Below are 15,569 nucleotides of genomic sequence, written 5' to 3'. Positions count from 1 at the left end.
TAGGTTTTTCTCCAACACACTCTTTTACTGGGTTTTCAACACCACCTTTCAACAGAGGCAAACAAGTCTAAACGAAAACAGGAAAAGATCACACAAGAGCATGGGTGGGGGCTGTAATCATGGCTTCCATTAGTTACCAGATGTCTTTATCACAATGTAGAGGAAAAAATGAACCTCATTCAATAGAGTCAGAGCAACAACAGGCTAGCAAAGAGGTGGGATGAGGAAAAAAAAAAACACCTCTTCCTGATCCGACAGAGCTGCGTGCCACGAGACGGGCACTGTGTGGATCTACTCAAGCCTATAATCACACCCCGAGCAAAAGGACGGCAGCTCCTGTCCAGAAGCCTACAGCTCTGGTGTGTGCTTTTATTGTGTTTTTAAGCAAGGGGACGGACATGAAAGTGTAGCAAGAGAACCAAAATGACAGAGGTGAGTTCCTTTCTTTTTCATGTTGACTTATGGATGAGTAATGTGTCTCTTTTTATTGTCTGGTTTCAGTAGAGTGAGGCCTGTGTGTAGGGAAACCATTTTATAGACATAGATGACATTCATATAATAAATATTAATATCAGGATGTTTGCAGTTATGTGAATAAACTGCATGACTAGTGCATTTCTGTTTAACTTTACAACCCATGGGGGAAGAAAAGAGATAAACTGCTTTCTTTCAGAAATGAATTTGAAACCTCATGTGTCTAACACATGTTTATACATTAATAAGGACAACAAGAAGTAAGAATTAAATATTTTTTCAAGAATTTGGGGCCAACACAACAGATGCAGGAAGTATCCTTACAGGATGTGCGTTTCCTCTGTTTCCTTTGATCAAAACAAAAGGCTGTACACTAACAGTAATGTTTTCATCCATGGATGTTTTTCATCCACAGCAATATTTGTGTGCAAAAGTTTGCACACCCACTGACACAGCAAAGACATTTAGTGTGTTAGGTGTCATAGATGTTCCTTCATTATGATAAGTAACTTAGAATGTCAAATCTTAAGGTGAAAATTATAGCTGATAACTTTGCATCTCCTTTACAAATATGTTCCATCTTATATGTTCACCTTTTATTCCTCCCATCTCCTTTATATCATCGGAAAAGATCAGTTGTAAAATTAAACCCCCATAATATCTTCAACTCAGGTCTGCTGATGTAGAGGGTCACTGAAAAAAAACACTGGTGTCCTTTTTTAAGTATACACTTGAAATGATTTTACTTTTTGTGTTGGAATGTAAATGTAAATGGTCTGCACTTATATAGCGATTTTTTTAACCTTAGCGGTTCTACAAAGTACTTTACACTTGTTGTCATTCACCCATTCACACACACACACCAATGGTAGCAAAGCTGCCATGCAAGGCGCTAGCTTGGCATTGGGAGCAACTTGGGGTTCAGTGTCTTGCCCAAGGACACTTTGGCATGTGGGCCAGGAATTGAACTGCCAACCCTACGATTAGTGGACAACCTGCTCTACCACCAGAGTGCCCATGCTGACCCCTGTCCAACACAGAAAGTGTCTACAATGGGCAAGTGGCCATCAGAACTGGACTATGGAGCAATGGAAGAAGGTGGCCTGGTCTGATGAATCACGTTTTCTTTTACATCATGTGGATGGTCGTGTGTGTGTGTGTGTTGCTTACCTGTGGAAGAGATGGCACCAAGATGCACTATGAAAAGAAGGCAAGCTGGTGGAGGCAGTGTGATGCTCTGGGCAAAGTTCTGCTGGGAAACCTTGAGTCCTGGCTTTCTTGTGAATTCACCACCTACCTTAAAGGACTTAAAGGATCTGCTGCTAAGGTCTTGGTGCCAGATCCCACAGCACACCTTCAAAGCTCGAAGGCCTCGACAGGTCAGAGCTGTTTAAACAGTACAAGGGGCACCTAAACAATATTATTATTTAATGTTTAATGTTTAATGCTATGGCTGATCGATGTGTATCCTGAACAAACTGTTGGCAAACTTCAAATCCTGAGGGTTAGGGTTACGGTTAGTACTGTGTATGAGTAGTTCATTTTAACTGTAAGGAATTGTTCAATGTTTAATATTGATTTAATTGAGACGTATGTGAATTGTGTCTCGTAGATGACCGATAGCCTGGCGTGTGCTGACTCAGAGCTGGCACAGTGCGAGGCCGAGGTGGGCAATTTGCTCCAAATCATATCTGAGCTTAACGTGAAGATGGGCGCCCTGAAAATATCACGGTAAACACACAGTCACACCTGTGTTTATAAGAAAATAGCTTTATACTGGGTACACACCTAAAACTTATCAGGATTATCCCTTTTTACTTTTTTTTTTTTTGCATATCAGGGGTCGAAAGGACTATGAGACACAGAATCAAGCCTGCAAGCCAGTTTCAGACCTGAACTCTAGTCCCCCAGCACCACAGAGTAGCCGAGTGGCTCATGTTGGAACAGCATCGGTGGAGTCTGTCACTAAGCAATACTCAGGGGAATATGAAGGCATGTTTTATTTAAACAACGTCCCAGCATCAGTCATGCTAAAATGGGTGCTACTTAAGTCATTTTGTGTATTTCAAACGCTGCCATATGTTTGGTCCTGATGGAGAGTTTTCGTTTTTTCCCTCTATTAAACAGTGTAGATAGTGAGTGAACACAGCACTGTTGAATTCTCAGTCAGATAATAGGAGTTGGTAATTCTGACAGTAGTTCCAGCTGTAATTCAAATCACAGCTTAATAATGATACACAACAAAAAGTAAACAAAAAATAAACATTTGCAATTGCAGATATAGAAAAGTTTTCTGTAGGAGATGTTTATTTAGGATTTTTGCAAGGAGTCTCCAGTATTATCCTTTTGTAACCATCAGACTTAAAGCTGTTCATTTATTGATATGAGATAGTCTTTAGGATGATGGACTTTGCGCTTCCTTGTTAACATGACAGGCTGCTATAACATGCAATAACAGGAACTTGATTGGTGGACGTTCTACAACATTAAAACACGACTCTAAACAGATTAAAAAAATACAATGTGTCATTCCTAAACCCTCCTATTATGTTATGGGTCAAGTTGACCTATTTTCACATTAGAAGTCTGAAATACTGGTTAATCTCTCTTTTTCTCTTTGAAATATTTGGACTTTCCTCATTTAGACTTACGAACTTGTATGCAAATTTTTTTCTTATGGCCTGTCTTGGACAAGCTATAATAAAGGTTTACTGTTTTAAGCTGTTCTTTGCTGTTTTCGAGTGTATTTAAACTGTGGAAGTCATTTTGACCTATAACATAATGGATGTAACTTTTTTTTTACCCCAACATAATAGGAGGGTTTAATAAAAACCTTTGCAGCGTTCTGTGTTCTGCTTTGCATTGGGCCACATCACCCTTTTGTTGATTTTCCCCCCATAGAACAGCAGAGCAGTAATATCTAAGATTTCTTACATATTAGACACATGCGAAAGACATAATCATACCTGTAGTTATGTACATTGCTCTTGACATACACGTCTCACACAGAGAGCCCCTGAATATGTTTTGTATTTTTGGCCACCATTCTGGATTATCGTTAATCCCTCTATATACTGCTGATCCACATGGTCTCTGTGAGAAAAGTAGAAAAATTTGATTTCTAGATATATAATAAGATGTTAAAAGTCAAATGTGAGTAAATCCAGCATACAACAATCCAAAAACTAGGCAAAAACAGCAGATTTTTTTTTTTTTCTAAATAGGTTTAGACACCAATGACAAAAGAGGCAATCCAAGTTGAGGCTTGGAGGCTTATTACGTTATTAGAGAATGTTTATAAAGGGAAATGCAAAGTGATATAATTTAGAATTTTTTACTTTTAATATTTTTACATAGACTATTTGGTCATTTTTGTGTTTTTTAACAACGAAGAGACATCTGTGAAATCCAACACAGTAAAAAGTTTTAGAAATTAAATGCATCACCTTCATTTTGTCTTAAAGGTATACAAACCTATTTTATTATTTTTGCACTGAACTGAACCTACATAAATATGTATGAGGTGACAATAAAATAAACTTGACTCAATATCCATATTCCATAATCTTCATATTGCACTTATCATGTTTGGCCACAGGGGGCAGTGGAGAGCTATGGACGAAGCTCCAGCAGGTTTTGTCTACTCTGGAGTCATCTGCCAGCAGAGGGAGAAAGTTGGTCGCCCCTCACATTCATGATGATGAAAAAACCCAGGAAGAGCATATTACTGCAGCGCGTGATACCTGGGTTCAGGCCACACAAGTAAGGTTCTCCCATTCCACATCATCAGGAGATAATAAACACCAAGCCCCAGTTTAAGAAATGGTTCACCCCAATAATGCTACCACTGTTAACAAGATGACAAATACTAATACTAATGACACTATAATGACACTATAATGACACTACTTAGATACTAATGACAAATGACATACCATTTTGTCCCCAATTGCTTTTTGTGCTCTTATTTGCAAGATATAATTTTTTTCCCTACATTTAACTGCTATCTCAGGTATTAGAGGAAATGGAGAGGGAGCTCGGAATCTCTTACCTGTCTGCATTACCCACTGAAGAGCGTCAAAAGTATCAAAAAGAGGTTGTGTCACTGGGTAAACTGAACCGGGATCTGAGCAGCAGCCTGCAGAAACGTCAAGAAGAACAGAAGAAAATGGAAGGAGCCATTTTGGAGATGGAGGAAGAGAAGAGAAGACTTCGAGAGAAGGTTACACAGCATGCTATAATCAATCAAACCTTACAAAGTACTTTAGTTTGGCCAAAGATTTATTTACTTTTTTGCCCAAATGTAGTAAAATAACCAGGACTTGTTTTGTGTGCAACATTTGCTGGATTAGTTTTGCTCTGGAGCTACAGGCAACTTTGTTAGCTACATTGGCCTGGTAGCTCTAGACTTCAGACTCAAAACATGTTTTGTTGAGCAATTTGACAAATGTCTAATGGCCTCTAAAATGCACCTTTTGGAAATAGTTGGACGAGCTGAAAAACAAATGGCTGATTACGGCTAGTTGTTCCCCTCCCAGAAGTCCATCCTTGTCCTTTAGCAGGATCCCAAGCCCCTGTTGGGCATCTCCTACGATCCCTGCGTCTCCTCTTTTCTCACGTAGAATGCCCATCTCACCGCCCGGCTCTCCGTCCACGCCACCAAGACTCAGTTCTGCCAGCTCAGTTCTGGAAACTGAGACGGAGCGTCTCCAGAGGTGAGGCATGGATTTGCCATTCCAGTTAATGCAGTAATATGTATTTTAATTTATGTGTAAAATAGGACATCTATTAGGACAACAGTATCTTTTGCACTTACATATGGTTTGGTATGTAGGTCCTTGGAGAGATTGAAAGCAAGAAATGAGCGTCTGACAGCAGCTCTAGAGAGACGGAAGAGCGAGTCAGAGCAGGTCAGCATGGCTCTGAACCGCCATGAGGCTGACTGCTCAGCTCTGCACATGGCCCTCACATACTGGTGAGCTGTTGTTGTCTACTCCAGCACTGTGTATATTGTAGCAAGCACTGATTTCACAAACGGTGTGTTGATGTGAGATAAAATTCTCACTAAAAATGTTTAGCAGTAACAAAGTTTTATTAGTGTTTGTATGAGAGAGTAACTAACAGATTTTTTTGACTGACAGTGAAGAATGTGAAGAGGCATACTGTGATCTTTTGTCCCTGTATGAAGCCAGGAAACGACAGAATGCTGTGTTAGCAGGTACCTTACACACACATTTGTTATGTGTCATGTGTCTCTCTCACGCACGCACACACATATATACACACACACACACACACATACACACATTTTTTTGTCATTGTCTGTTAGTCTCTCTCTCTCTTTCTCATTTTGAATCCAGAAATATGAAAATATGTCAAATTGTATACAGTAATTTGTATTTTAATAAATACTGTAATAGATTTTGTAAGAGTGATGAGATGTGAATGTTTGAATGAATCTGTGAAGCCTGCTGTTATATTTTTTATCTCACATACTGGGAAGAGGTACAAGATAAGAAAAGATAATACTTTATTAATCCCCAGATGGAGAAATTAGGGATCATAGCAGTTTGTCTGCTAGCAAGCAACCATCTCCTTCGCTAAATCCAGTCAGGCATTTGGAAATAAATGCAGAACACAAAAGCATTAATAATAATAATAATAATAATAATGATAATAATACATCCTCAGTGTATTTCTTACATTGCTCCTACAAATATGGAATAGTGTTCCAGAGATCATTAGGAATGCTAGCTCAATAACTCAATAAAAAAGAAAATCCTGATTAAACACATACTTGTTTAATTAGTGGGACAAGCACCGAAGTTGCATAGGCACCCTACTGTTATTCTACTTTTTCTTCTTCTTCTTCTGGCTAAGGTGTCTATGGCAGCCCATAGAACTGTCTGGTAAAAACTGATGAAATTTGGCACACTGATTGGGGCGGGTCTAAGGAACATTCTGACCAAATTTGGGCCAAGTGCTGATAACGCTGTAGCACCAATGATGTCAATTTCTGCACAATTTTCCACCATCTTGGATTTGGTCAAAAACTCTTTTTTTTTTTTTTTTTTTGCTACTCCTCCTACAAATTCCCGGCACTGACTGACTCAGACTCTCTCTCTCTGTCTCTCTCTCTCTCTCTCTCTCTCTCACACAGACACACACAGAGACAAAATGTATCTGGTAATCCTCTCTGGCTCGCTCTCACTTTTTTCCCCTAATTCCTCTTTCTAATCTCGCTCCAATTTCTCATTACAGAGCCCTCTACCCCAGAACACACTGGCAATGTGAATCCTGCTAATGAGGAGTCATCCTGTACAACAGTGACCACCCAGAACAGGTCACAAAGAGCACCTTAGCCTTCATTCTTAATGACTAATTTGCAAAATAAAGATGAATACGTTACAATACATAGGTTAATAGGAAAAATAGGAAAATAGGTTTCATCTCTAAAATGCAAACAGTTTGTGTATGCTTTATTTGAGGCTAGACTGGAATATCCATGTCTTTACTGGGGAATGTCTTCAGTTTATATAATAAAATGACTGTGCTGTTTGCATAGAATATAACAAAAGCAATTATTTGTTGTTCTTAGTTTGTCTTCAGAGGAGTTTGAAGATAAGTCTGGAGTCATTCGGCAGAGGATCACCCGTCTGAAGCAGGACAGGATGGCAGTGTGTATTCCACAGCAGACCAGGACAGGAGAAGGGAAGCTCAGCCCTGATACGGGCACGCTGGCCGGAGCGAGGAGGCTAAGCTTTCTGTCCTCAAACAATCCCAAAGAAGAGAAAACAGCACTGATGTATGAGCTAGTCAACGTCAAGGTGAGCTATCATCATAAAATTTGGCTCAGGACCCCAAGATCCCGATGATAAGTGGAATTTACATTTCAGATGACTGAAGAACACTGAAAGAAATCTTCCTTTTCTCACACTTTTTCTTATGTTAATTGCATATTATTTAGTCAAACCCATCCAAATTACTTGCATGCTTTCAGTTGCTTTTTTTTTTTCTTCTTGTATAGTTGTTCATTTAGGACATAACATACAACCAATTTAATAGGAACATCTGTACACCTGCTCATTCAATTCTCCAATCAGCCAATCGGGTGGCAGGAAATCAGTGCATAAAATCATGCAGATACAGGCGAAGTGCTTCAGTTAATATTAATGTAAATGTAAAACATGATCTTGTCTTTTAATTAGGTTGCTCGTGCTAGTTGGCATGTGAGTGCTGTCTATATAAACTGTATTCTGAGTCCATTAACAATGTGTAACTGTACACACGGGCAGACAGATCAAGATAGCTGGTTAATTTTAGATAGATAACTAATTAAAACACATGCTCTTGTTGATGGGAAAGGCCTTTTCTGTTATCATCACTCAGCTCAAACAAAAGCAGAGTTTGCTTTATACTGGGCTTTGTGTAGCTCTGAGGCTGTTGGTATTGAGCTAGTGGGGTAAAATTAGCTAGCTAGTATGGAGAACAAAGCACACATGCCTGGTGACCTTCAGTGGGTGTATTTGCATTACCTGATATGTGTCCTCTGTCTATTTGATTTTAATTCTCTGGCCTTTTAGGTAGTTAACGTTGGTTGAGTAGCCACCACTAGATCTTTGTGAAGCTTCTAGGATTTCTACATTGTTCTGTGAACTTCAAAGTGGCTCTATGATTTCTCTCTAAGGATGGACATATTTGTGATGCCCAGAAACCTCCCCCAACCCACAGATGAGAAACCCTCCCTACTGGAAAAAAAACCAATAGAAACCATTGCAGTAATTCTAATGGTTTCCACTACAAATACCATCAGCTAACCATTAACACCATTACCATTACTAGTCCTTAATGGTATCCACTAGACATAACATACCACCAATAGAAGGTAACAATTTACCAGTAGTGACCCACAGGGACCATTACAGTTATCATTAAAACCAATACAATTCCCATAATAACCAGTAAAACCATTACAAATTCTATGAGGGTTTCTTTAGTTTTTTTCAGCAGGGCCTAAGGGACTAAGAATTGCTATTATTTCGTTTTCAACAACAACAGCAACCAAAAATCTTACACAGCAGCAATAAACACCTGAACTTCATACCCATATATTATATTTTGTGTTATGTTATAGTCATAATGTTGTTTTTCTGGGCAATTTGGTAGGAGGAGATATCTGAGCTGCGGGGACTCAACAGGCTGAAGGAGAAGGAGCGGCGCTCTTTGGAGTTTTCTCTGGTGGCCCATAGGTGTCAGGACTCAGCTGCGGCTGCCATGGCACATAGCCTGCGAGCGGAGCTGGAGGACAGGAGAGCAGAACAACAGGTGTTTTGTTTTCTTCCACGTGGGCTAATTAGCATTTGGGCATGACATGATACTGTTCAAAACCTGTTCGGACCCATGCTACCTACACAATTTTAACTGAATACCTTTAAGGCTGTGTCGCTGCGATATATATTATGCAGTATCAATTCACACCTCGATGTAAATGCCACGTTAACTTAACCAGACTGATGACGTCATAGGTGTGAGTCACACACAGTGTTTTAAATGCCAGGTTTTTTTCCCAATCATACAGTAGAACTGAAGAAGCCCCTTGTATGAGGGTTACATCATTTGCGACTGATATGACCGAGCAAACACGGATATCATTCAAAGCCAAGAATGCTGCAGTTTATCAGTGTTGACAAATGCTTTTAGGCAGCCATACACCTTGACAGAGTTATTTTTTGATCACTAAAATGTTTGCACAATGACGACTGATGTGTTTAAAGACCTGAGTTGTCTAAAAGTCTAGCATTTATGCACAGTTGAGGGAGTGAAACTGGACCGTTGAAGGTTAGAAAATTACCAGGTGATGTTTTTCCAGTCTTCAACTGTAGCCTCAGATTCCTATTCTTGGCTGACAGGGCTGGAACCTGATGTTGTCTTCTGCTGCTGTAGCCCATCCACCTCTGAGATGCTTTTCTGCTCAACACGGTTGTAAAGAGTGGTGAATTGTACCATTTACCATAGCTTTACTGTCAGCTCGAACTAGCTTGGTTCTCCTCTGACCTCTCTCATGAAGAAGGCATTTCCACCCCAATGGATGTTTTTTTGTATCATTCGTGCTTGGCTGATTAGGTAATTGCATGAATGAGCAAGGGAACATGTGGCCAGTAAGTGTATATTGGAGTGGTAGGGATGGTCAACTTGAGATGCCAAAGTTGTGCTGACTTGGATGACGCTTTGATGTATGACTTTCCCAAAAATGTTCCAAAAATGCCTGTTTTATGTTTCAGAATCTAAAATGTTTGTCGAAAATTGTTTTAAAATACTTTCTCAGGATTTCTTTTCTAAACATGCCCATGAATAAGGTTTTGAAATTGCATTTGTAGCAGTCTGATGTAAGAAACACTCAATGCAGAACTGGAAAAGTGATCTTGGGTCAGTTTGTGAAATGGAATTGAATCTTTCCATTGGAAATCCTCATGTAAAATGGAAAACTCACTCTTTGCCTCATGATGATATCAGGCTTGAAGAATGTTGAACGCACATGAACGCCAGCACAAAGTCATATTTCGCAGTGGGAAATTTCCTTTAAGCTCCGAGTTGGGGTGTGTAAGAAAACGTGGCCGTATCAATAGATGCAACATCTGTAGTTGACGGTAGATTTGTTGAAATTGAATGTTTACTCGCCTCAGAAGCTGATTTCAGTTATTATGTGTTTGGTATATGCAGCAAGTTATTGAAATACAACCAAATTGCATGTTTACAATAACTTACAATAAAACAAGCTAATTTCCTGCACAAAATACGATAGCGTTATACAATTATGATATAATATGTAACGATAACGTTGATCAAAAACATAAAAAAGCTAAACACACCTTAATTCTTCATTTTCTTGAAGTAGAGTTAAAAACCTTGCTGTATTTTTTTTTTGTAGTTAATTAAGAGAAGGTACACCGCGATCTAGCTCTGACCAAAGTGACTTGAACGCACCTGACGTCCTAGTTATAACTTCCCAACTCATAAATAAGGGGCAGTGGTGACTCAGTGGTTAAAGGCTCTGGGTTTCTGATCAGAAGGTCAGGAGTTCAAGACCCAGCACTGCCAAGCTACCAATGGTGGGCCCTTGGGCAAGGCCCTTAACCTTCAATTGCTCTGTTGTATACATGTAAGTCACTCTGGATAAGGGTGTCTGCCAAATGCCGTAAATGTAATTATGAATGTCCCAGGAGGACTTGAACACATCATAAGTCCTGGACATACTTGTGCAAGGCAACATTTTTAGAGAGAAGTTTGTTGTTATTCATATTCATTGAAAATTAATGTCCGAACAGAAGGGCATTTAAAATTATGATTACATTATGCTCCATCAGCTGGTGTGCTGGTCACTGCAATTTATATCGAGACTTTTCTTCTGTTTCTTTCAGAGGATAGAAGAGATTCGGGCCAAGCTGGAGAGTGGAGCGGGAATTCCTGGGCCACGGAATCACGCCATCATGAGAGAACTTCAGGCAATACTACAAAGGTGCAAAATTTTTTTCAAAAGTCACGCTCAACCAAGCTGTGAATTAAAATGTATAACTGTTGATTTAATAATACTTTTGTCATAAAGGCTGATTAACTAAAGTTTCTTTCCTGTTTTCTTCTGCAGGGAGCAGACATTAAAGAGGAGAGTGACATCCTTACGAGAATTGTTGGACACAGCGATGTCAGACGGCACCACACAGAGAAGAGTTAATAAGGAAGAAGTGGCCCGCTTCTTGCTCTGTCACAAGTACAGCACCATTATTTATTTTTGTCTGGTGAACTCTTATGGTCTGGGTGATGCTGAGGGATTAGGGCTACTTTTAGGTTTAGGTTTAGGATTAGAGGACAGAGAGCATCATGGGTAATGCTTAATGCTTCACAGAAAAGATTGTAATCTGATTAAAGTTTTGGATTTAGAAGACCTATACGTTATGCTACAACGGAAGTTGTTAAGTTAGCGGAAATATGAAAGAGATGAAAATGCAGCAAGGTGCACTAAATACATTTTTGTCTATTTGACCTAGCATGAAATGAGAATCAATCATGACACAAAATCCTTGCTCTCAGATTATTTTAATTATAATAGGTAATAATAATAATAATAATAATAATAATAATAATAATAATAATAGGTATAATAAGATTAACCCACAGGTTTGATGTAACCTGTAACTTTTTAACCATTTTGTGATGAAAGAATAAATCAAGGTGGAATATTTAACGCTTCTAGAATATGCAGCGTAGATAATGATAACTATATAGTCTATGTGTTAGCCTTAATAAACATTATTCTAAATGATTCTAAACCCGATATGCAGAAAGCAGCTTCATACACTACACTTTGAGCGTTTACAGTGGTAACGCATGTTTATATCAAGCTGATGCAGCACAGACAAGTTTCAAGATATAATTACTGACTCATAGTGAGAAAGCATTGTATTGAGGCTCCAAGTGAATAAATGAGTCATGGCCAGAGAAGTTTAAAGACTAGACGACACAATCACTGTAGAGTACAACTCATTTTTGTTGTGTGGAGCTGGACTTCGGTTGATGTTAAAGCTATTTGAAGGAATTTACTCGACACTCAGTTTAAAAGCTTCTGTATGCTGCATTCAGGGAAACTAATAAACCTGTTAAAATCTAAGAAAGTGCAACATTGTGAACGCAAAAATTTAATAATATTAATTAAAAAATATATACATAAAACAGACAGGGTTGGGAGTTCGACTCCCACCTCTGCCCAGTGTGCGCGGAGTTTGCATGTTGTCCCTGTGCTTCGGGGGTTTCCGTCAGATACTCCGGTTTCCTCTCCCAGTCCAAAGACATGCATTGTAGGCTGATTGGCATTTCCAAATTGTCCGTAGTGTGTGAACGTGTGTGATTGTGCCCTGTGATGGGTTGGCACCCCGTCCAGGGGGTCCCCCGCCTTGTGCCCCGAGTTCTCTGGGATAGGCTCCAGGCTCCCTGGCAATGCTGTATAGGATAATCCGTATGGAAAATGGCTGTCCATTGGCTGGGTGTGTAACCGACGTTTTGTTTTAAGACGAAAACATTTGTTGCATTTGTAGTCTTTTATTACGGAGGTACTGTAGAAAGGATATTTTAAGAAAATCTTTTAAAAATGGCCTTTTTTCAGTTTCTCATTTATAGCTTACCTGTAAAACTACAGCCACCACCTGGCCTGTTAAACTATACATTTGCAAGATAGCATAGCATAGCTATTTATCACTATCAAGTGTAGGAATGATGTATTTATGTTAGTTAGATTAGAAAAAAAGATGCATTTTGACATGCATTTTGAGAATAAAATAAGCTTGGTCCCAATGTAGACATCATGGTCCTTGACAAATGTCTAATGCCAACCCATAACATTGTTCTTAAATATTTTCTTAAATTCATTCTTTTTTTTTTTTCTTTCTTTCTTTCTTTTTTTTTTTTACACAGAACATTACTTTTATTTACATTTACAAGTAAATGTAAGACAAGATGCAATATTTGATTTTTATTCTTCATGATATTCACCATAAATGAATGAAAGTGTAGTGGATCAGTATAGGCCATATGCCTCCGTTACTTGTTAGCTATATTAGCCTTGTAACTTCCGTAGATTATTAAAAAAATTATGTTTCGATTTTCCACCCAACTCTTGCTTTAAAGCCTGTACTGATGAATAGGGCGATTACGAATGGTCGGATTAATCTGAGGCTTTCCTTTTCGCAGTAAAGCCATGAGTGCATGCAGGAGCGCTCGCAAAAAGCACCACGAGCAGCTGTGGAGGATCGAGCGACAAATGACAGCCATGCAGGAACGTCACGAGTCTCAACTGGCTGAACTAAAAACCACGCTGGAGGCGCTGGAGTGGAAGAAGGAGGAGACAGTGCTCTAAAACACATTTTATAAACTAGCTTATAACTGCAATAAAAAATATTTTAGCATTCTATGTAACTTAAGCTCAAGAGGGCATATAAAGAAGGGGACACTGAGGGAAATTTGACTTTTTTTTCACAATGAAAAGTTTCATTTAGGTGTTTGAATGAAAATACTTTAAGTTATTTGCAAAGCAATGGCTTTAGTGTCCTTTAAAGTTCTCTGTATAAACATCCCTAGGGCTAATGAGTGTTTTTTTTTTTTTTTTTTTTACAAGCCATTCTGTGATATTATTAGGTGCATATAAGCTTGCTCGTGTAAGGGGGTCTTTGTGGGAACACTGAGATGAACAGATCGCGAGAAAATGGGAGCAGTGTTTACCAAAGGTCATGTATTTATTCTGCGTGCAAAAAAACCACGCTCCCTGCAAAGATCTGGCCCTTCGCTCGAGTCAAACAAAAGATGAAAGACAAAAGAGGCTGAACATAGAGGATCTCGGCTTGGCCATTTGTCTCCTTTTACTGAGTCCACCTTTCTCAAGACTGCACGCTCCCAACCCCCAATGTTCGGACGCAGCTGTGAATGCCACTCAGAAGGTTGAGGCAAAGGTTGAGTGTCACACCCCCAGGGGTCAAAGGGCGGCCTGTACTGTTGTTGAAGCCTGTGAATGTAGGGGTGACGAGGCCATGCTTAACTGAGACACTAGCCTGAGCTAGAGATAAAGAAGATCAGAGGAACGGATGACCGAGTCAGCTGCACATGCTGCACTGATCATCGTAATGCTAATGAATCCTGAGTGCAGCAATTATACTCAATTTTATTTAATAATGTTTTGTAACGATATAAGGCTGGGCAATATGATGATATAATATCGATATCATGATAAATTATGTTACAATACACTTTTCTGCCGTATTGTGATATCTTTAAATATATAATTTTAATCATTACAAACTGATTGGAAGCATGGAAGCAGCTAGTTGATTCATGCATTATGATGTTAAATTAATTTTTGTAGACATTAGGTAAAAGTATCATGAGACTCTTCAGCGTCTCGTTAAGTGCTACAAACACTACAGTTTTTCTGGAGGTTTCCTCTCTCTCTCTCTCTCTCTCTCTCTCTCTCTCTCTCTCTATATATATATATATATATATATATATATATATATATATATATATATACACACACACACACACACACACACACACACACACACACACACACATACAGTTGTGCCCAAAAGTTTGCATACCCCTTGTAGAATCTGCTAAATCTTAATACTGTTAACAAAATAAGAGGATCATAAAAATCCCATGTTGTTTTTTTATTTCAGTTCTGTCCTGAATAAACTATTTCACATTACAGATGTTTACAAGACAAGATAATAGCTGAATTTATATAAATTACCCAGTTCAAAAGTTTACACACGCTTGATTAATACCGTGTGTCCTTACCTGGATGATCAGCGACTTTTTTTTTATGTTTTGTGAGAGTTGTTCACAAGTCCCTTATTTGTCCTGAGCAGTTAAACTGCCCACTGTTCTTCAGAAAAATCCTCCAGGTCCTACACATTCTTTGCTTTTCCAGCATCTTCTGCATATTTGACCCCTTTCCAACAGTGTTTATATGATGTTGAGATCTGTCTTTTCACACTGAGGACAACTGAGGGACTCGTACACAGCTATTACAAAAAGTGCAAACATTCACTGATGCTCAAGAAGGCAACACGGTACATTAAGAGCCGGGGTGGGGTCGGGGTGGGGGTGGGGGGGGGTGTTCATCCTGTTTTGAACAGGATGATTGGTGTAAATTGTTAGCATTTTATCTTCTGGGAGACATGTAACTATCTTATTTAGCATCTGAAGGGCAGACTAAATGAAAAAAAAAAAGATCTTTAAACAAAATAATAACAATTATAATAACACCGATCATCCTATTGTCTTGAATCGTGATATATTTTTATCATTTCGCCTATAAAGATGTTACACCGAATGTCAATAATGCAAATTTCATATCAAATGTAACCTCACATACTGTGAACTGTGTTTGATATAACGAGCAACCATGCAAATGTGGTACAGGTTAGACTTTTTAGTTTTTCTACACTCAAGTGTCATTGTATCCAGTTAGTTTTTATTTTCCCAAAACTAATATACGTTTTATACTACATGCTACAGCACTTTTTTTTTTAGCTAAGAAATGAGTCTGG

General features: G+C 38.8%; 1 protein-coding gene across 1 annotated transcript; it reads left to right on the top strand.

Moving 5' to 3' along the window:
- On the top strand, positions 1–14,259 carry ushbp1 (Usher syndrome 1C binding protein 1). Its single transcript, XM_053635302.1, has 14 exons — positions 1–432; positions 2,087–2,205; positions 2,315–2,466; positions 4,073–4,236; positions 4,487–4,696; positions 4,960–5,189; positions 5,309–5,449; positions 5,616–5,692; positions 6,736–6,817; positions 7,073–7,301; positions 8,641–8,799; positions 10,893–10,990; positions 11,117–11,239; positions 13,213–14,259. The coding sequence occupies exons 1-14, from the start codon at positions 424–426 to the stop codon at positions 13,376–13,378; spliced, it is 1,959 nt and encodes a 652-aa protein (XP_053491277.1). The 5' UTR covers positions 1–423; the 3' UTR covers positions 13,379–14,259.
- Positions 14,260–15,569: the final 1,310 nt, after the last annotated feature.

The sequence above is a fragment of the Ictalurus furcatus genome, chromosome 10 (genome assembly GCF_023375685.1).
Source record: "Ictalurus furcatus strain D&B chromosome 10, Billie_1.0, whole genome shotgun sequence".
Classification (NCBI taxonomy): Eukaryota; Metazoa; Chordata; class Actinopteri; order Siluriformes; family Ictaluridae; genus Ictalurus; species Ictalurus furcatus.
This window is presented reverse-complemented; position numbering and strand designations above follow the sequence as displayed.